At 41.2% G+C, this 22,214-nt stretch overlaps 1 protein-coding gene across 1 annotated transcript; it reads right to left on the bottom strand.

Moving 5' to 3' along the window:
• Window positions 1-573: 573 nt before the first annotated feature.
• On the bottom strand, window positions 574-21,582 carry LOC117422483 (tRNA (adenine(58)-N(1))-methyltransferase catalytic subunit TRMT61A-like). Its single transcript, XM_058987950.1, has 4 exons — window positions 21,470-21,582; window positions 18,787-19,159; window positions 12,280-12,546; window positions 574-1,258 (listed from the first exon to the last, which is right to left on the bottom strand). The coding sequence occupies exons 2-4, from the start codon at window positions 19,115-19,117 to the stop codon at window positions 963-965; spliced, it is 894 nt and encodes a 297-aa protein (XP_058843933.1). The 5' UTR covers window positions 19,118-19,159; window positions 21,470-21,582; the 3' UTR covers window positions 574-962.
• Window positions 21,583-22,214: the final 632 nt, after the last annotated feature.

Genomic DNA, 22,214 nt, shown 5'->3' with positions numbered 1-22,214 from the left:
CACCCCCTTCTTCCTGTGTGTTAGTCCCGTCATGGTGGTGCTTTGTGATTTCTCATCAATCTCCAAACACACCCTAGATTTCAGCTTTAACCCTTTCAGTCTGGAATTATTTTGTCGAGCTGAAAAATGAAAACTCCTTTATTCATGAGAACAGATACAACATATATTCATACACTACCTCGGACTGGGACCGGGGAGTCCCGTGAGGTTCCAACGTGATTTCTGACGGCATACTGCATGTTAACATACAGCGCTATGATAAGGCGGGCTCTTGAGGTCCTACCAGGACTGAAAGGGTTAACTGGGACACTGGACTTGCTTCACAGTGGGCTGTGGAGCTGAATATATATTTTTTCTTGTTTAACCCATAAAGAACATGGTTATCAATTAACACTGTAGTCAAGGAGCATGGAACCATGGCAACCACATGCCCTAAAGCACCTAACCATTTAAGTGTATCTATTAAACCTGCAGTAGAATAATGGATATTACAGAACTACCCCTGTAACAGCCATAGTATAATTACCGTTATTTATTATTAGTACTATTGATTGATCATTAAAGCTCCAAAAATGAACCTCCACAATGGTTTTATTTAGGGATTGCATTAAATAAAATGAAAGGAAAGGGAGCAGGATTATAAAAAAAAAAAATGTATCCCAGTGCTGTACGAGTGGGTTTATGCCAAGTCCAACCCATTCATAGACGTTCCACTGTATATCATTAATCTTGCAGCCCAGGACACAAGTTCTTTACTATTTAAAAAATCTATAAACATTCTGCTTCTGCTTTTCCTGTTCCTCTTGGTTCGCTGTTGAAACACAAGTGCTCTCCCAACCGATCTGGCTATTTATGGAAATCGTTTGGAAGGAGTGCCACTCTGTGTGTGTGTGTGTGTGTGTGTGTGTGTGTGTGTTTTAAGGCAGTATCTCAGCCATTTCAGAACAGAATTCTCCAGATGACTATAACAGGCTTTTTGTGGCGAAGGTCAGATAGCCGGTGTGACCGGCCATGTCTTTGGGGGTCACGCCGCTCTTGCAGATTGCAGTTGCTTGCTGGCCGGCGCCGGTTTCTTTGGGGTCTCCCTCCACCTGCGTCTCCATCCCGAAGTCCGGTAGCTGCAGGCTGACAGAGCGGACATCGTAGACCCGCAGCAGCACCTCCAGAGTGGAGATCTCCTTGAAGCCCAACTCGTCCATGGCCAGGCACGTTCTCTGGACCTGCTCGATGCACGGAGAGAAGGAGCACATCCGCCCACCTGGAACACAATTACAGATAAGAGCAATGCCAACCCCCACCTCCCCCCCAAAATAAAACAACCGCAGAAACAACAGGAGGAGACGAGTATTCATCAGAAACCCTGTGACGAGGCTTAACATTTGTGGTCCACGTTTTGTTTGTCCATTCGCTAGAACACACTACTTTCTTTATACCATATTTGGTATACTTTTAATTGTATTTATATTGCAGTTCTTGGCATCTAAATCCATGCTGTACAGCTCTTTAAATTGAAATGGTATTGCACAGTAAGAAGCTGGGTATACTGCACCATCACTGCACATTATATTCTCTCCTGCTATAACATAAAAAAAAAAAAAAATCACACCAGGCCAGGTCTTTAGAAACACACAGTATTGAACTGTACAGTACTGTATAGCCATTGAAGGCAAACACACACACACACACACACACACAGTATTGAACTGTACTGTATAGCCATTGAAGGCAAACACACACGCACGCACGCACGCACACACACACACACTCACACGCACGCACATGCACACGCACGCACTCACACACACACACTGTCAGGGCGAACCCAATCAAGAAGGCCAAGGTGATTAACATACCTCCACTCCTTTAAAAAGCTACACTGTTTACCACACTTACACTCATTTTCATATTAAGCTGAACTTACTGTACAGAATGAATGACCCAGTTAGTTCTTTCAGTTCTCCATATTGTTCAAGCTTTGTTTACTCTGACTAAGAAATTCCAACAGCGAGCTTAGAGAGCGAGCACTTCAATATAAATAATCTTCAGGGGTAGCACTGATACACTGTGTTTGTATAGGAGCTGTGCTTGGTTACCCAAAGATATGTTGAAAGTCACCATGGAGATTATTCTGCTGCACTTTCCATTCACCAGCTGGAGTCCCATACACAGTATTCCCATTCCTCACATCACCATTGTCAGCAGCTCTCCATTAGACTGCTAATGCAGTCTTATCTCATTGACCCTTGGCTATGTACAGCCGAGCCTTGCATCCATATCACTTCAGAGCAGCAGATAAGGGGACCAGGCACACAGCACACTAGGAAGAGCTGGCGCCTATGGCTCAAGAGTCCCTGTGAGTTAAGGTAAATTCACTCAGCCTCTGTAACCCAAAACAGTAAAATTCAGTACAGCTCTGTATGAATGTACAAAAAAAAGAGGATTTAAAAATCGGAGGATTAGGAAGCATTACATCATGCTGGGTCAGCTGTCGCATATTTGAGCAAGGACGGAGCCCCTGACCTGTGTTTACAGCACCAGGAAGTGTCAGGCTGTGTGCACCTCATAGCGAGGCTCATTCAAATCTCATTACACAGCATTGGTAACAGCTTGGTGTAGAACAGCAGGAGCGGCTTGTCCGGGGAACTGAAAACATTAACGGAGGAAGAAATTCACACTTACGGATGCTTTTACTGGATAGGGATTTATATAAATATTTCTCCTGAACTGTATTGTACATGTAAACACAAACAAATGATCGTGTCGCAATTACATTGAAGACCAGACGGAAATGAGCCAGCGTTTCCCAGCAATCAAATTAAATGAATAAATAGACGGAAGAGACTGACTCCTCTGGCCTTTTCTTGAGCAGTTTTAGGTAGAACTGTCACAGTATAAGGGATTAACAGGGAGTGAAGTAGACTGTGACAAAAACTTAAAACAACAGCATTAATTAACACTCTGATGTAGTTAATCTTTGGAATACAGATAATGCATTGCTGCCAGTAATGGAACTCACTGGGGTCCTGGTTAATGATCCACACTGTAGCGGATCTTAATACCGGCATCTTAAAATGCATATATCTGATTTTTTTGGACACACAATTATAATTGGACACACTAAAAAAATCTATAATAGTAATAGGAATAATAATAATAATCTCCTACAGCAGTTGCATTCTTGTAAATTTGACATTCAGTTAATGTTCCAAATCATAACTTCTTTCCCCAGGACGTTTCATCCCTTATGCCCGAGACGCTTTACAATTTCTGCTTTAAAACATCTACCTCAACCTTTTTCTGCCAATCAATCTTCCTGATTCTCACGTGCCCTTCAGCAATCAGACAAATCACTTTCAATTGCAGCTTGGGCTGCACAGGCAATAGGGTGCACAACAGCAGCAGATCCCTCACGGACAGTCTGAAAGTCCATTCGACTTTTAAACATGCCCCCCCGCTCCCTCAAGCAATTACAGGCAGAATCAGCACTACATCCGCAAATAGCTTGTACTTGTCTGCCTCTAACCTTGAAGAAAAAGGACCCAATCAGGTATCTGTAAAATAATATACGCTGGTTATGGTAACTGCTTCTGGTAGGTCTACGATTAGCAGCATATTTCTCTTTTGATTCCCTCTGTATGAGACGCACACTCATCATCTGGCTCTTATACTCAGATGGATTTTTTTCCCCCTCCACTTCTAAGTCAATCGCACTTAATCTGACCTTAAAAACATTCCGCAGCCTCGTCTGATGGCAACATCCACACGCATCTGCTTAACCCTGCAAATACGCCTCTTACTTAAGCAAGCCAGATGGCTAAGAATCTTGAAAGAATACAAATGGTTAAAGCAGGCACTTAAGCCAGCCGGCTTCGGATGCATTCCCAAAAAAAGCAAAACATTATTATTATTTGTATTAAATTCATGCCGTCACAAAAGCATGAACCTCAATGACACATCAAGGACAAAGGAAAGTACTGCATTGGCCACAGATCAGTGCTGATGCAGAGCTTTATGCATCGTACTGTCTCGTCACATATTAACACATTTGTTTCCATACACAACAGGAGAAAGCAACCCTATGCATTGAATCCAGGATTTCATTCGTCTCCTTCGAGGTTGCCCGGGGAAGATGGCTTACTACAAGGTACGCCTTGGTGTTTAACCAGAGCACAACTGAGACTTGAGACATGGCCAATAACTGCAGGAATTGAGCAGAGTAATAAGGTCCAAGGTGAAGGTCACAGTCACCAGTAAATATTGTCCGTGACTGGGGAAGCTCAATCAATGAGGAGAGTCAATCTGAAACCTCAGCTCGGCTACATTTCTGGTTTGGGGGGGGGGGGGGGGGGGGGGTGTAAAGTCTTGAATTACTCTTCTAATTACTTCCTTAAATATTTACTACCCCCTCCCCCCTTCCCACACACACACAATTCCTCTGTACTTCATTTTCGTTTTGTACTCCCTGCGCTGTGAGTCTCATTATTTATTCTACTAGCTTCACACTGTCGACGTGGCTTTATTTATAATTCAAACACTTTCGCTCACAGACTTTTCCATCCAAGCAGGATTTATGGAGGCACTCTGACAAGGCAGGGGATGAAGCTGAACTCTAGTGCAGAGGCACTCTGACAAGGCAGCAGGGATGAAGCTGAACCCCAGTGCAGAGGCACTCTGACAAGGCAGGGGGGTGAAGCTGAACCCCAGTGCAGAGGCACTCTGACAAGGCAGGGGGATGAAGCTGAACCCCAGTGCAGAGGCACTCTGACAAGTCAGGGGGATGAAGCTGAACCCCAGTGCAGAGGCACTCTGACAAGGCAGGGGGATGAAGCTGAACTCCAGTGCAGAGGCACTCTGACAAGGCAGGGGGATGAAGCTGAACTCCAGTGCAGAGGCACTCTGACAAGGCAGGGGGGTGAAGCTGAACCCCAATGCAGAGGCACTCTGACAAGGCAGGGGGGTGAAGCTGAACCCCAATGCAGAGGCACTCTGACAAGGCAGGGGGATGAAGCTGAACTCCAGTGCAGAGGCACTCTGACAAGGCAGGGGGGTGAAGCTGAACCCACAGTTCAGAGGGCACCTAGAGACTCTCTACATCATTTTATTGTTGGACTCGGGCAACGCCGATATTTTAATATCATTTCTGCTGGGGAACATCATTGTTGCGGTAGAAAAAAAACAAAAGAAAATGTAATTGATTTAATCTGTCTAGTGTCATCAAGAATTTGATGGTCCACTTGAATCAAATTAAACCTGTTTTACAGTTTAAAAGAGAGAGAGGATTTAAAATGATTTGAACCAATTTCTATACAATACATTTCCTGCTTGTAACATACCAAATAAACACCCACCATATGCAGCACACCTTTGTGTAAATGTTCCGCTCAACACATGACTGGTTTGTTATAAAATCAATCCCAGTCTGGACAATTTTCTGATGTTTCATGGGATACAGACTCCGATGGGATGGCCTTAATGCATATTGATTACTCTAGCTTCCCTAAAGGCATGCAATCACTGATAAATGAACATGCTGTCCTGACCGCCCGTGGTGGCCCTTTACCCTATTGACAGTGTTTTGGCAGGTGTTTCCAATTTTTGGTCCAGCCCTTGTAGTTTATACATTCCCACTTATGCTTACGACATGTACCATTAGCGTAATAAGTCCAAAGAGCAAAACAGTTAAGACGAGACATCAGGCACGCTTTCAATTGCAAATAGTCAGTTGGGAAACGTCACTGACAAATAAGGAAGTTGATTTTCTTTAACAAGTTGTGGCAATGTGCCCCGTCCCTGTGTGCATTTGTGTGTTGCGTGCGTGTGTTAATGTTGGTGTATAGATTGGTACACGGGATATAAACGGGTCTGTGTTTCACGTGTATTTAAAGTGTATATTTGTATTTAGGCACGGGATTGCACATCACGCACGTGCATTTAAAATATAATATGTGAACACGGGGTTTCACGTAATGAATTCACGTGCTGGGATTCAAGTGAATAATTAATTAGTAATTGAATCCCAGCACAAACAGTATAAATAGATGCACGTTTAGTCACTCGTGGTTGGTGTTCGGTGAGTGGAGAACGGGAGAGAGGAGAAAGTAAAAGAAAGCAAAGCAAAGCAAAGTAATTAGTGTTTTCACTCACCGTGTTTGTCCGTTTGTCTGTTCACTGTTTAGTCTGTTTTGTTTGTCTCTTTATTTTGGCGTATAGTGCCGTGTCCCGTGTTTTTGTGTTCAAACCTTTTATTTTCTGTTCCGTTATTAAATGCTGAGCGCAATCACGCGCTCAGCTTTACCAAAACCCCATCTCTCTGTTTATTTATTTCCTGCATCTGGTCTGACGCCACCCACTCTGGCCGTCTTTGTGACACAAGTATAAACATTTCTTGCCGAAGGGTTTACAGCCTTGTAATAGCAAGGGGGGGAACCCAGCTGGTGAGTGATGAAGCTTAGGAGATTGGGTCAGAAAAGTGCGATAGGCTTAATGCTTGGAGTACAAGCTAGCACAGCAACAGACTTCACATTGCAGCATTAAAGAATGCACAGGGCTTTCTTTAAGAGCACATCAGACTGACCACTAGCTAATATTATACCCCTGCATTAAATGCATATAGTTGTGTTGAAGCAATAGCCCTATATTAAATCACCAATTAATTGGTAATTAATATCTCATGAATAACTGCCGGGAAATACACCATCAATGTGCTAAGAACAAATTGCTAGCGAATTTCAAGCCAATGCCTTAGTGTTTATGAACCATAAACGCATAACTAACAGATTATAGTGCATAAAAAGATCTGCAAATCTTTAATTAACACTGAAGTATTAGCAAATGAGCAAAAAAATAAACAAAAAAAGGGAAATTTGAAATGTGTAAATGATACCATTTAAAACACTGCGTGGCAATATAAAAATAACTTCATAAAAATTATGAAAATAGACCCATCTTAAAAGGAAACTAAACTCCCTTCCAGAGCTCACTCCCTTTTATGGGCATGTAATTCATGCTCAAATGGTTGCGTTGCTATGGAAACCAGTGTTCTCTTCCAACAGTAGCTTTGCAGTTCATGTCAATCTGTCATGTGACCTTGGCAGGCCCCCTCTGATGCTCTCTTGAAACAACAAAACACAACAAAAAATGAAAACAAAACAGGGAGTGTTGATATATTGCACTGATGCTGATCAACTTGCACAAATCTGCACTGTATATATATATACATTTTTTAAATGTTTGGTCTAAGAAACCTAAATTTGGAAGCAGATTTTTTCATGATCTACAACTATCCTAATACATGCCAATACTTTGAAACATACCTCTCTTGCAACATGGAAAAAAGCAGCTGCTACAAGCTGAAGAAAAACTGCTTCTTCTGGCTGCGATCAATTGAATTCAGAATAATGTATTATTAAACATGTTAGTCCAACAGTGTCTGTCTGATATGTACTTTTAAACATGCAGCTGAGCTGTGATCCTCACTAATATTTTGTGCAGGGCCACATCAGTGCCAAACCGGGGGACACCACTGGCCAATACAATGATCAGCTTTACTCCTTCTGCAGCGTAACGGGCCCCACTCACAAAAACCCTAAGGACCTTTTGAAAGAACATTTTGTTCAGGACTGTTTTTCTAAACACTGAACAAAAAAGTCCTCTTTAAAACAGTCCTTAAAATGAAATTAATAGGGCCCTATAAGTCCCAAATGTTTTAAGGGGGTAGGATTTGTAACTCTACAGAGTAGGTAAATGTACATTTTAACTTGTGGGGCGTATCTGGGCCCGCAGGACGTACAACGAGTTAAAAGCTGGGGTTCTAGTTCAGCTATGAGACTGCCAGGAGGGATGCTAAAAAAAAAAAAGTTAATAATAGTGCCTTTCATTTATCATTGAGACAAGTGCACAATCAGCCACAAGAAGCTTGCCTATTTGCCTCTCCTGATCTTGGCTAGATTGTGTATCCCATTACCGCGATTCATTTTCCTCTGCAAACACAAGTAAACTCACCGGAGCTCTGATTAGAACATACTTACCATGGGGAATACTAAACAACTTCGCAGCAAAACTGAATAACCAAAAGGCTGGTCTGCTGCATCTTGAAGACACAGGATTGCTCTTTATTCTTTTGGATTTGAAAGCACAGTTTCAGGCAGTTAGGTGAAACAGAGCACAATACCTGTACAGTGTTCATCCCTGATCTGTCATGCTTTCAAAATCAAAGCACATTCACTACAGTTCCATCCAATTAAAAGTTGAAATCTCGCTTTCCTAAAGCTGTATTTCCTACATGCAATTACGAGAAACAGTGCAGCTTTGAGAAGCATGCAGATCAGGATTTGGAGGGCAATTTCTCAGTTTTCAAAGTGCATTGAGTTTCTTACGGACCACAACAACCATCACGGCTATTTATGTATTTATTCAACACTTAACTAACATTAAGCCTAGTAGGAGCCAGAGGAAACCCACACAAATCGTTTTAAACAGACTAACCCCCTGCCTTATACAGCTACAGGAGTGTCTAAGCCTTCGCTCTTGCACAGTACTGCTAAGAGGATTAGCTGTCTGCTTGTGCTGCTGCTTGCCTTTCAGAATGCAGGCAGGCAGGCAGGCAGTGGAGCTACCGATGGAGTGAGCAAACCTCTGAACATATCCTGATCAGACCTGGGGTCAATTACAATTAGAAATTACAATTTTTGCTGAAATTTAAATTACAATTACAATGATTTTTTGTTCAATTGCCACTACAGTTGCACTTATGCTGCAGTTAACTCCCCACCCTTCCCCCTTAGTCCCTCTATAAAGATCTTACCAAAAGCCGTAAACAAACTTATTATAGGGATGGCAATATACTGCTGCATAGCAGTTTCACCCATCCCACGTTATGCTATGAGCCTGATAAGGTAACAAGCTCAGATGTGTCTTATTAAACATGGTAAAACTAGGAATGGATCAAACTGCTATGTTCCCATCTCTGTATCTCTGTTATTGTAATGTCATCAAATCTACCATTTATTAAGTCTAATGTTACTGTTTATAGACATCTAAATGTACAGCTGTCTGAACACAAGTGCCTCTTACAAAGGTTAAGCGGAAAGCAGATACTGGAGGTTTGTCATTTTGAAATGGAATCAAAACTCAGGCATCCTTTTCAGGGTCTCAGATGAACTCTAAAGTTGGCAGCAGACTACACCATCACATCAATTAAGAATGATTATGGAAATATTGTATGAGCGTGCCTGGCAAACAAAAATGAGAAATCTGAATTCAGCTAGAGCCTGTTCAACCTGTAGTAAAATTAAATACTACAAAACGAATGCTCTGCCCAAAAGCTAGGTCATCGATCAGGAGAGTCTGTGAGAGGGGGGGATCTTTAGGAGAATTAACTACCCTAGGTCGTGATTTTTGGTAATTTACAATAACAAATCTCTGGAACAAAAATTAAATTAAAAAAAATTACATATTTACATACGTTAAGCAAAGAAGATAGGTATTCATTTTAAACTGATACATTTACTAATAAAAAAATACTATACACTATAAAATTGTGAAACTGAATTTAATAAATAAACAGAGAAATGTAGGTCTGGGCTGAGCTACTAAAGATTTTTCATTTCATGTTTTTATTCCAGGTTAAAATGCAGCCAGGACACCACACTGCAGATCTGCCTTCAGATGGAGGCGATGCAGAGGCTGATGCAGCCGAACCCCCTCCAGCACAATCCAACCCTGACGAAACACAACTCACTTCCACAGTCAGCACTGCAACAGGATTGCATGGAGGCAGAAGGCTGGGGCAGAACAGAAGGATTAGACACCAGACAGTTACCACGACGACAGAACAAGTGTGGCTGCCAGGGAAAGGTGTTGCATGCTGGTTATTAATAAATTAATCCCCCCACTGCCCCCACCCCCACCCCTTCACACCTTTGTCTAACAAGTTAATAAACAAACCTTGACAGATTTCACATGAAATTAGTTAAAAATGTTATCAAGACTCCTGAGAGACCAATCTATAAACCACAGGCAAATAGTACAGCACATCCAGTACTTAAAGAACAGGAGCAATGAAGCTGAAAGGCAATTCAGCTTTTTTTTTTTACAATGGGACTGACCAACGCAAAGGTATCAACAGTCCCATGCCAGCGGACCTTCTGTTGGTAGGAGGGCCGGCTGGGCATGTGTGGACTAGCCTGAGAGAGGCCATTGTATCAGTTTTGCTTCCAGGTAACCAGGATACTCTCCAAGCACAGCAGCTGTTCTGGTAGAACTACTGTAGGAATGTCTAATGCCGTTTTCAAAAACACTGTTTTGCAGCACAATGAAATATTTCAACAAGTGTTCATCATCATCATTTAAATGCATACAACACAATCATGCCAAGCCATCTTAAAGCGAGTCACAGACATAAGCAAACAACAGATGTTTCTTGAGGGGCTTCCTGAAAAAACAGTAGGGACCCTGATTCCCTAATGAAACTCGGAAGTGCATTCCACAGTGTCGGTGGAAGTCAGCTATATAGCTGGACCGGGCTGTGTCACAACACAGGAGACACTGACGAAGACATCACCTTGAAATGCTTCTCTGACTTTAGAACCAATTTTCTTTTTAGTACTGCTGCACGCTACATCTTATGACTCGAATTAGTGAGCCATCAAACACAGAATTTAAGGTGAATATACATTGTAATAAGCAATGAAAACCTCCCTTAACCAGCATAACTGTGGATTGCTATACCCCCAGTTGTATCAATATACAGTTTCACTGTGTCTATGTACATAGTCAGTATTCCCTGGAGATTCAGGTTACTTCATAATGCGAGGCTCCTGCTGTTTAATAAATCTATGCATGCAATTAAACCCGGCTACCAATTAAGAACAAAAGCATGTGGAGCTACACAATGACATGCTCACTAACTCTCACCCCCCTCAAAAGCAGGGCTCTGCTGCCATTTCTTTATTATAGTCCAATATAACCTGCAGTCCAGTCATTCCCACTCATCAGAAGTCAGGCACAGCATCGTCTGAGCAGGAGATGCTTCGTGCAGCACAGCTAATAAATCCAGAGAGGCACCTCCCGCATGGACTCAGAGGAGCAGCATCACCCACGGGAGATTGAAACTGCAGTGCATCACAAACAAAACAGTGTAACCAGCACACCTCTCCACAACACAAACCCTTCTGGATCTCTCAATAGATATTACACAGCCACCTTCCCAGTCAATACATAGCAATCAGCACGTCAATGCAGCTGGTTTACCTCTGCATAGCAAGACTATTGATTTCAAAATCTATTTCATTCTACATTAGTCTACCAACAGCATGTCTTGATGCATTTTCATATACCTACTTTTTTGTTCAATCTGCGGAACAATCAATCTTCAGATCTATCCTTCTGCTCGATCAATACCCCCAGAAATAGATGTAATTCAAGGTTAAAACAACTGGTTTTGTTGAATGTAATTTCCTACTTCTCTGCAGAAATGTGTGTGGGCCAGACAGTCTCAACCCTACTTCTACCACATGTTAATGTGTGTAGCTGTGTAAGTTACTTTTTAGTGTAATTGCAATTACTGCAACTGAACCAAATAGCATTGTAATTGCAACTGCAATTTCAGCAAACGATTCTGCTGTAATTGTTATTGTAATTCTAATTAGAATGGACCCAAGATCTGCTCTACAGTACCCATCCCTTTATTCAGAATGTTTGTTATGCTGCTCAGTCTAACTGGCTACCATGTATGTGCAGTGCAGTCAGCAGGAATTCTAGTGACGAGGAATATAAAACAAATGAGTAGGCTCAGGGACTCAACACTGGTGCCGGTATCTCCAGTTTTGGAAGACAAGATTAAAATTGGAGTGCTGCAAGACTGTAAAAACCGAGGGAGGTGTCTCCTATCTGATCAGTGTCTACACACAGAGAGAGAGAGAGAGAGAGATATTCCCAAAATCCAATTTAAATTCCCACTCCATTTTAATCAATTCCAACACATCATTGATTAAAATTGCAATTAGCAGTATTCTGTTAAAATGAACTTCTCACAGTGGCAACAAATGACATGGAAGTCACTGATAGTCAATTAGACTGGCTTCAAATGAAAGCAGTTGACCAATCACAACAATTATTATGTCTCTAAAATTATAATTCCTTCGAAGGAACTGGAATTGATTTTAAAAAGGAATTGGAACTGAAAAACAGACTCCACCCCTGTTTTCAGGCTCTCTTATCAAGCCAATACAAGGGGAGTAACATCACCAGGGTGGTGCTACGAGCAGGTAGCCGCCTTACCTTCTTCTTTGAGAGCAGCCTTGGCGTGTCCGATAGCTTCCCATGGGGAGGGGATGTCCAGGAACACCGCGTCGGCAACTCCGACCACGCTGAAGCCCTCTTTACACACATCCTGGTTCTTCACAGTGGCCAAGTGCGCCACCTTGTGCTCCCGGAACTCCTCGGCTGCCTTCTCGGCTCTCTGCTCGTGGAACTCCACGGTGTAGAGGTGGCCAGTGGGGGCGATGGTCCTGATGATGGCATGGGAGAGAGAACCACTGCCAGTACCTGAAAACACAGCCCAAACAACACATCGACATTTAGCACCCAATCATTTCCTTCCCTCAGACAGCCAGCAATCTTGAGCTGCAGCATCAGCACAATGCTACATCTCTCCTGTACTGGTCAAGGCAGGGAAATTCTCCAGTACTGGAGGATCATTCCACTACAGGTTCAAGAAGCAGAATTGCATGGATACCTCAGGACCTGGTCAAGGGTTTGGTTGGTTAAGTTTAACCATCTCATAAGCTGCTACGACAGGTCTGCAATACAATATCAGGCACATCATGCTATCCTAACAGGATGGCTGAGGGTACTGTATATACACACAGAGGATATCATATCTGCTATATTCAGAACAGAGCTTTGATGTAGAACTCATTAAGACACACAATAAACCATCACTCTTACGTCTGGTTGGATTCACATTGCACGCATTTAACATTCAGCTTAAAAAGGAAATGCTTCGGGATGCAGTTTACCCACAAGAAGTGATGTTTTAGGGTGACAGCGGCTTGCTTTCACACAGCCAAGATCACAAAAACAGTTTGTGTTCTCATGGCAACAATGAGAGCAATGTTTATCCAGAGGTCCTACATTGAAATGCAAATGAGGGGGATGAATGAAGTCAAAGATTTTGAGCAAACCGAGGGGAGATTGCCAGATCAGACTCAGGAACGGCATATTAGCCCCCCCCCCCCCCCCCCCTCCTTTTGAAAATGCATTTATTATGTGTACATAAACACATAAATGGAATTCGTGCTTGCAAACAGATCAATTAAAAACCATGCACTTTGCAATCCATTCTAATTCTGCCCTTGGGATTGTAAACCAAATAAAGATGACCGCAATAGGACTTAATGTACTGTGCTTGAGAGCTGAGCCATAGAAGACTTATATCTGAGAACACATTACAGCACTGGGACTCAAAATGAGGGAAGACTGCTAATAAACTCTATACACCAAACTGGACACACAAACCTAGCTGCCGTATAAGCACCATTAGGTAGCCTTTGTGTTTTCAATATTAAAACATACCGGGCTATAATACAAAGACACATCTTCAGAGAGTAAAAAAATATATAATTTGTATCATTAAAAAGGGGGAATCTGTTTATTATCTTACTATAATGTGAACAGGTAAAACTGAGTTTAACATAGCTGGTGATCTGGCGATTTAGAAGTGAAGGAAGTGACATCATCATGCTAGATAGGATTGTTTCTCCCTAAGCCAGGTGAAGGAAAGCAGGTAGGTAGGTAGGTAAAGTAGACAAATCTAGCATGTCTCTTCCTTCCCCTACAAAACAGACAAATCCCTTAAAGAAAACACAGTACTGTAAAAACATGCAAAACACAGACAATTCGGCAGCAAAGTCATTAACAGGACTGACTAAAATATAAGAAGAATTTCAAATCGCTTGCTCTTTAATTTAAGAGGTGAAAAAAAGTAGCTGTAAACTAATTGTTTGTAAAGGTTTATACATCTCGGAATGGGCATCATTTCCAATGCTTCAGAAGCGGTTAAAGGGCTTTATTCAGTTTTCTGTTCGGCTTCACAAATCAGCTGTCTATGAACGCACCATCTGTGAGCACCACGAGCCTTCTCCAGCAAGGTCACAAGGCATAAGTGACCGACGTCATGTTAGCAAGGATAAGCCGAACCTGCACAGCACAGGCAGGAACACAGAAGAACACTGAATACTACAGTGTGCATGGCCCGTGAGTCTGTGTGTGTGTCTGTGCACCAAAAAAGATCCTGCAACTGCACTAGCGTTCAATACCCAACTACTGGCTATTAGCCATCCTGCACACACGATACAGACATACTGTATAGATTTTAATGGTGCAAGCCGAGCGGATGTCCCCGGGATTATGCAAGATCCTTGACCTCAAAGAGCTTGTCTAAACTGAGCCCAGAGCAAGGAGGATTGCCGGTCATGTCCCTGGGATGACACTTCCAGCGCAGCAGGGAGTTCAACTGCCCATCCCCCTCCACCCACTCATCCTCCACACCACTGTTTATCAGTCTTATTACTCAGAGCGCAGGGCTAACTGTGCATGAATCACCCATTGCATCACAGTGTTGGAGGGGATTGAAATATACAGATGTGGAACTGTAGTTCACCTAACATTTACTTTGATGCAGAATGAGATAAAAGTCCCAGTTTACAGTCCTGAACTATATGCAGAGGACATGATTCAGACACAGAGATCAAGCAAGGTCTAATAGCAAGCAAGCAAGCAGGTGAATTTATATTTGAAAGCTTTTTTGTCAAACTTTTAAACTGCAAATACTCATGGATAACGCAGCCACAGGCAAAACAGGCTGCCGTATTGCAGCACCTTTATAGGTTTACATTATCTAGAGAAGAGTTTTAGATCCTAGAAACAAACCCTTCAATACGTCTCTGCTCTTTCCCACCTGTCCTGAACACTGTCCTACCCGACAGTAATACTGAAGCTCAACAGACAAGCCGTCAGTCACAACACCCACATTGATATTCATCAAGCTATCCTCACAAGACTGGGAAACATTTTGCACTGTAGATTTCAGTTCTAAAAATGTAACCACATGACACATTACATACACTTTGCAATTACTAAAATGCAATGTTGTACAAAAACACACACACACTACAAAATGGTACTACAAAAGTTTCCCAATAATAAATAATGTCAGACAGTTCTTTACAGTTGCAGTATACCATGGGCACAAAAAACAGTAGCAAAGAGCTATACTCAAATACAGATTAACACTGCAGCACAACAGAACCATGCTGCTATTGTTCTTTTTATCAAGGTCCTTTATTCACCGATAAACGTTATCTATAATTATTATTTTCCACTGACAGGCAAATAAACTGGAAAGGGCTTTTCATTATCCAGTCTCCATTAACCAATTACAACTCAAAACACCCCAATTACAGATAAATATACCAACCAATCAGAATGAGTTAAGCACACATCCAAGAACAAAGCAGTATACCACATTACATCACCAGTATCCAATCACAATTAAACTCCCCCTTTTTTTTCACTATTCATGCTCATTTAAACCTTAATTTCAAAATCACCTTAGTATTACCGAAAAACAAATTCAGATATCTATTTTTTTTAAATGGGTTTTCACAAAGAAAATGTGAAATCTTGAAATGCACCCCCTAGGTTGCCTAGTCAGTGAAGTGGATTTATTTTTTTACCCTAGACAGCACTACAATAGTGGAGTTATTTTTTCTAGCACTCTTTGCAGGTCTGCAGTGCTCAAACGGTAAGGACCTCTGAATAGTTTCTAAAAAAAACTATGTGAACACTATACATTGGTTAGTGCTGCACAAAACGATTACTAGGATAAGCTCTCCATGGTTGCTTGGGTTTGTGGAGATTGCTGCTTTTCTTATAGACTCTGTGGAGAACCACACTCCACACGAATCCAAGCAGCTGTTTCTTCACTTGTTTAATTTGGAATGGTAAATTAGCCTGATCAACACCAACGGCCCTGGTCGGTGGAGAGCTGATCTGAATAACCCAATAATCGCTTCTTGCAGCACTGATATCAGTGTTCATCAAAGAGAGAAAAGAGAAAAGAAGTTCAGGCTTTCAGGCCTGCAGAAGTTGTTCACCCAAGGGCATTTTAAATCAGCGCTCGAGGGCCGTTTATCAACATTCACACGCGACTTTCCCCAACACTCCAACCCCATGGGACTCCTGATATCTGTGTAGGAGAGTGATGGCTGATAGCAGTGGGTTTCAATGCCACCTCTAAGGGCAATATGAAAGTTGAGGCCTGGCGACCTTAGCAGCAAGTTACGGTTGTGCAAACAAGCATGGTATCTAGACTTCTGAGTTTCGATCAGCTGGCTCTCGTAATATAAACACGCGATGAAGGCTGAACGGTCCACCTTCAATTCTCCTCCAGACCTTGACTGATATCCTTCTCGCAGGTTGACCTGGATGCAATGTGTGAGAGGGAGGCCCATATGCACAGCCCTGCCCAGGATACACCCCTGCAGCCCACACACTTGTCCTACTATCGCTTAATTAATGCTCCACTTGTCAGTTGAGGACAAATCCAAGACATCATTTTTGATAACAGAACACTTTTAAAACTAGGAAGAGAGATCTCAGAACAATAACGGGGCTGTTCCAAAGCAGTTGTTTTTTATTCTTTAAGAAACCGCCTCTGTTTTTAAGTATAGGCCATTGGTAAGAGCAGGCTGAGCAGCCATAGCAATCGATTACCAGTTTTCAGCTAATGGAAGAAACTGCAGAACCTTTTCATTTTAAACTGTATTCCACTAGAACTTTCATAGTGCAAGAACAGGCATGCATAAGAGAACATTGACGGTACAAGAAACGATCCTCATCAGTAAGAGAAGTGGGTGGAAATGTGGGCTATAAAACAAAACCAAAAAAATAAATCACGATTCAAACAGCTTATTAAGAAGAAAAGCAAACACTCACACAATGGTATTATATTAATAACGTCATGGCAGAGACACATTTCTTAATAAGGGAGAGCTGGAATCATTAGCTAGCAGTACCATTATCTATACCAGAGGAGCAGAGGAAATGCCGATTCTCTCTCCTGTCTGCAGAACCGGAACGATCCATTATCTGCCTACACAACCACTGCAGGGGCGGGGGTAATTATTCACGCTTCGGATGGTTTGTTCTCTTGACTATCAATCAATGCAGATTCAATATTGATTCAAAATTGCCCCTTGCTTCTGAAGAAAGGGGCAATCTTGTTAAAGAGATTTGCTTTCATGCACGTCATGAGTTTGTAGATAACAACCAGCCCCATCAACTCTCTCTGAGACGTGTGAATACAGAAGAGGCTGGGTAACTCTTCCTGTGATCTGAAAGCACTGAGAAAAGAACAACTGATCGCCACTTGAGGGTTTTTACATATTTAAATCTGAAATTATTGGACCAAGCACTGGGAGAAAAAAGAAGTATTTATGTAAGGAACCAAATGAGCCAACAGTCTATAGGCAAACTGTAAAGAGCTTATAGGACCAATAGCATTTACTTATTTATTTTCACCTCCCCCGTACATTCATTAGGATGCCTGCAATGGTCCAGTTACAATTTCTTGAGGTATTGTGAAGACCAATACTAATGAATTTCAACAGCAAACTATCAACCAACCCAGTTCAACATGTCCGACAGCTCCGTAAACCGTGCAGCAAGGATTGCTTCAGTCAGCTTTTTATTGTTTGCTGCTGTTGCCTTTATTTTTCTTGCAGCCCTTTCCGCGGATGTTGGCATTAAGGGTTAAGTAAGTCTTCAACGCTCTGGAACTAGAGTGACACGTTGCCATTGTTTTCAGAATGTCAGCTGAGCTGCACTCCACAGGGAACCCAGGCCAGCTCTTGTGTCACAACAGACCTTATAAATATGCATGCAGGACTGCGCACACCACTGACACTACAGCCCCCTGCCCAGCTCTCCTCCCTCCCTCCCTCCCTCCCTCCTCTGCGCACCGCGCTGCACCATGCTCACTCAGGCTTGCACTTGCAGTCCTGCTGAGCACGCCATTTGCTTCACAGACAGAAGGAATACTCAAGACCCAAGCACTTCTGGCTCACTGTAAATGCATTACATCGCCCTTAAGAATAACACCAAAATACCTTATACTGCAGCATATGGCTGCAATTCATGAAATACAGGGTAGTTTACTAGCACTATTAGTCAAATGCATAATAATACTGCATTGCCACTTTAAAAAGTGAACTCAGTCAACTAGTTTGTTCATCTTAACTACTTAACACACAGTAACTGTCCACAAACTAGACAAAACACCCCAAGACACTCACTTATAATCAAAAAAGAAAAGCTGTTCTGTGGTTTACAGGTTACGGAGCAGATGGCTGCTTATTTATGTGCTGTAAATAGACATTGTATAAAAGCAGAGTTGGTTCACTTCAACAAGTGGCTGTCCATCTGCATTGGCGTCTTTCTTTCTCTTGACCCTGAGGTTTTCATTTGAATTCAGTTCCTAACCCCCAGCATGTTTCATTTGTGCGTAAGGTTTTTTATTTCAACAGCATTCTGTTTCTCAGTTCCTGAAATGACCTGAGTTAAAGTTTTTCAGTCAAGCTTCAAAGTCACGAAGATGTCTCAAAGTGCTTTGGAGTTTAAAGAACACTGCTGTCATCGGCCATTTCTGCAATAAAATGAGACAATCGCTAATGCAGGCTGCACTGCAGGAGCGATGCTCGTAACCCTTTTTAATGAAACACGCACCTGATTCACAGACCACTGATCCAGGCTTCAGCTCCAGCATCATAGTGATCATGGAGATGTCGGTGGAGTAGAGGATCTGGGTTCGATGGGGCAGGTTCTGGGTCCACAGCTCAGGGGTGGGGTGGAGGACATACACCCATCCGCCTTTGCTGCAGTTGACCTTGGACCCAAACCTCTTCCCGATTAGGTCCGAGGAGTGCCGGATGACACCGTATTTAGTCTGGGTCTGAGTGCCGTGCTGGGCCTTGACTGGAAACATAGACTCACGGCCCAGGAAGACAATGGCAATGTCACCTTCCTGGATGTACTCTCCATACTCCACAAAACTCATCTGAGGCAAGAGCAGAACACTTCAGAGTGTTACGATCTCAGTCTGTAATTAAAAAATACATAAATTAAAGAAAAAAAGAGGATCTTCAGTGTCTATTAGAGCACATGAAAACAGCAATTCAAAACCCAGTGATTATATGTGATGAAAAAAGGCACACGAACTGTAAACTGTAAGATCACAGCCAGAAGTTTTATAGGCTGAATGGGCTTCCCCTTTCGCCAAGAGAGAAAGTGACTCTAATGAATTTGATTTTAGCTGCCAATGATCTTCATTTACCTGACTGAATTATCACACAATAGCATTTCTTAAATGTTGACACAGAGCATCTTTTTGTTGTTGTTCCCAAGGCGATGCGATTTTAAATGATGGATTGATTTTTCACACACACATATATATTGTAGAAGCGTGATGTGAACGGCAGTATTATGGGATCAGTCTCATAATGCCAGCTAGTACCGGTGAAGAGGGTTTAATCATTCTTGGTGATGGCTTTGACCACTGTATAGGAATCTGCAGAAACTTTCATTAAGGTGATCTGATTGGGTCTGTCCTGCAGAGTGTCCATTAAAAACAAATACTGCGTTTACAGTCTAATAAATGTTATGCTTGCATTATTTAACCTACAGTACTTCTGCTACGCAAGTGAGTTTCCTCAATAATGTAATAAAACAGCAAGGAAGAAGAGACTGTAAAATGCAAGTACAGTGCTGACAATCTGCACTAGAGGTTCATCAGTGTAGAATGACACCTATCCTATATATTGTACTGCACCACCACAGCAATTCCACAATATATCTATTAAGTAATACACAGAGCAAAAACAAACAAAGCAACAATGTACTGCCTTCATTTGCTTTTCATGCTGCTATCATTTTAAAATATGCATATTTTAACTAAAATCTTTGAACACTTGTTATGCCAGGAGCAGGGGTGGAAATCAGACTCTCATATTCCATAACAGTTTTGCCCATTCCAGCCACAGTGTATACTGTAGGTAACAAGCTCAGGTGTGTCTTATTAAACTCATAGTAAAACCAGGAATGGATCAAACTGCAGGAGGGTCATCTATGTGAACCAACAGTAAAAAGTTAAGATTCTGCATCTATACAGATGTATTGGCAAGTAGAACTCCTTCCCCATACTTAAACTGGGTTTTCTAATTGGTTTTAAAACAAAAGATGATGTCAATTTTACCCTTTATAATATATATATATATATATATATATATATATATATATATATATATATATTATATTATATTTTAGCTCAAAGAGCCAGCTGCATTAAACAATACCAAAAAAATAAAAATGAAAAAGTTAGTTAAAAGTAACTGAACAAGCAGTAGTCTGTGCTTTTGCTTACGATTTTCAGTTAGAATTTCCAGGCAAATTTCGAGAATACTGTTTTGTTTGTAACTTTGTAAAATGCTCGGTTTAGGTTCACCTTCCTGCACGCGCATCTTCCAAACGAACGAATCTTTTGCGATTAAACGGTTTTATGCGGTAACGGCGCGGTGTACCAGTAGCTCTGTCAAGAGGAGTACGTAAGTGATAACGCGGTTATCTTTTATTTTCTACTAACACTTTAACCTATGAATGAAACACAATCCGTTCAAACTTCATTTAAACATACCGACCATCCTTGAAACCCCAACTAAATAAAATGCACTCTAAAATATTATAAAACATATTTTGTAATCATTGTATTGCAATACACATAGTAGATAGATAGATAGATAGATAGATAGATAGATAGATAGATAGATAGACAGTAAAACACTCCATGTGAAGCGGACTGTACGGAACAAAACACCGATGATCTCGGTCTGAATGAACTGATAATCATGAACTAGTACTGACCTGTGTGAGGTCAACAGCAGACTGGCACAGACTTGTTTGCTACCTGTTTATTATTATTATTATTATTATTATTATTATTTTGATATTATTATTATTATTATTTAGAATGTCTTGCCCCGATACACTGTGTGTATAAGGGTGCTGCATGATTTAAAATGACAACTTTGTTCCGTTTAATCGTTTTTACTAACTAAATTCTACAAACACTGTATTTGTATTTTATTAAAACAATTAAAATAAAATAATACGCATGCAACGAGATGGTTCCCTGGACTGAGTACATGTAGGCTTAAGTAAAAAAACAAAACAAATAACAGTATGTTACCATGAGAGAAATACACGTGCCTCTCTCCAAGTACATAATATAGCTACATTGATTTACACACGTTTACACGCCATATAAACACAATGACCGATATTCCATGTATATATGTAATTAAACCGTGTAAATGTATAAACTGCGAAGCTGTTTCTGGAGATGAAAAGCACTCACCTGTGAATCAAGATGCACTTTGCAGATCAACACGCGTGCAGATGCTCGTCTCAGACTGATGACGTATTGGCAACTCTTAAAAAGGCAGGTCATTATTTCTGTCCAGTTACTAAACTATCCTTGAATGATTTTGAATTGTGTGTGTGTGTGTGTGTGTGTGTGTGTGTGTGTGTGTGTGTGTGTGTGTGTGTGTGTGTGTTTGTTTTACTTAACGGTCTTTAAAAAAAAGAAAATAAACCACACACTCAAAAAGCAATCCCTTTTAAAATAAAATATTTTTTGTTTTATTAACCAACGTTTCGGTACCTTCATCAGGGTTTAAACATAACTTTAAAAATCTCACTGTGTGATGTAATTTGCTATTTCCAAAATAACCTCTCCTGTAGCGTTTATTTTAAACTATTATTATTATTATTATTATTATTATTATTATTATTATTATTATTGGCCAAATATCGCAGGCCTGATACATAAATACCAGTGGAATAGTAAAACTAACTGGATTTCTTTTGATGTGGAGATTTCTAATTACATAAAATTATTGGAACTGATACAAAACAAGAAAGCGAGATTAACTTGTATAATGTTGGAATGTTTGATTTCTATAACTCCTTAGCCCCCAGAGCTCCTCTTTTCTACGCTTCTCAATACAAATGTTTTTTGCTCCTTTTTTTTATCCTTTACATTACTAAACGTCAATATGCATTTAAAATACTATCGTGCAGATCACAGCAGAACGTTAACC

This window comes from Acipenser ruthenus, chromosome 15, assembly GCF_902713425.1.
Source record: "Acipenser ruthenus chromosome 15, fAciRut3.2 maternal haplotype, whole genome shotgun sequence".
In the NCBI taxonomy this organism is placed as follows: Eukaryota; Metazoa; Chordata; class Actinopteri; order Acipenseriformes; family Acipenseridae; genus Acipenser; species Acipenser ruthenus.
This window is presented reverse-complemented; position numbering and strand designations above follow the sequence as displayed.

What these genes read in the sequence shown, in the direction of transcription:
- LOC117422483 (XM_058987950.1), bottom strand. Translation starts at nt 19,117, where the DNA reads ATGAGTTTTGTGGAGTATGGAGAGTACATCCAGGAAGGTGACATTGCC. An exon ending in ATCAGTGGTCTGTGAATCAG is followed by an intron (nt 12,547 to 18,786) that starts GTGCGTGTTTCA and finishes CTGTGTTTTCAG; the next exon opens with GTACTGGCAGTGGTTCTCTC. An exon ending in GGCTGCTCTCAAAGAAGAAG is followed by an intron (nt 1,259 to 12,279) that starts GTAAGGCGGCTA and finishes ATTGTGTTCCAG; the next exon opens with GTGGGCGGATGTGCTCCTTC.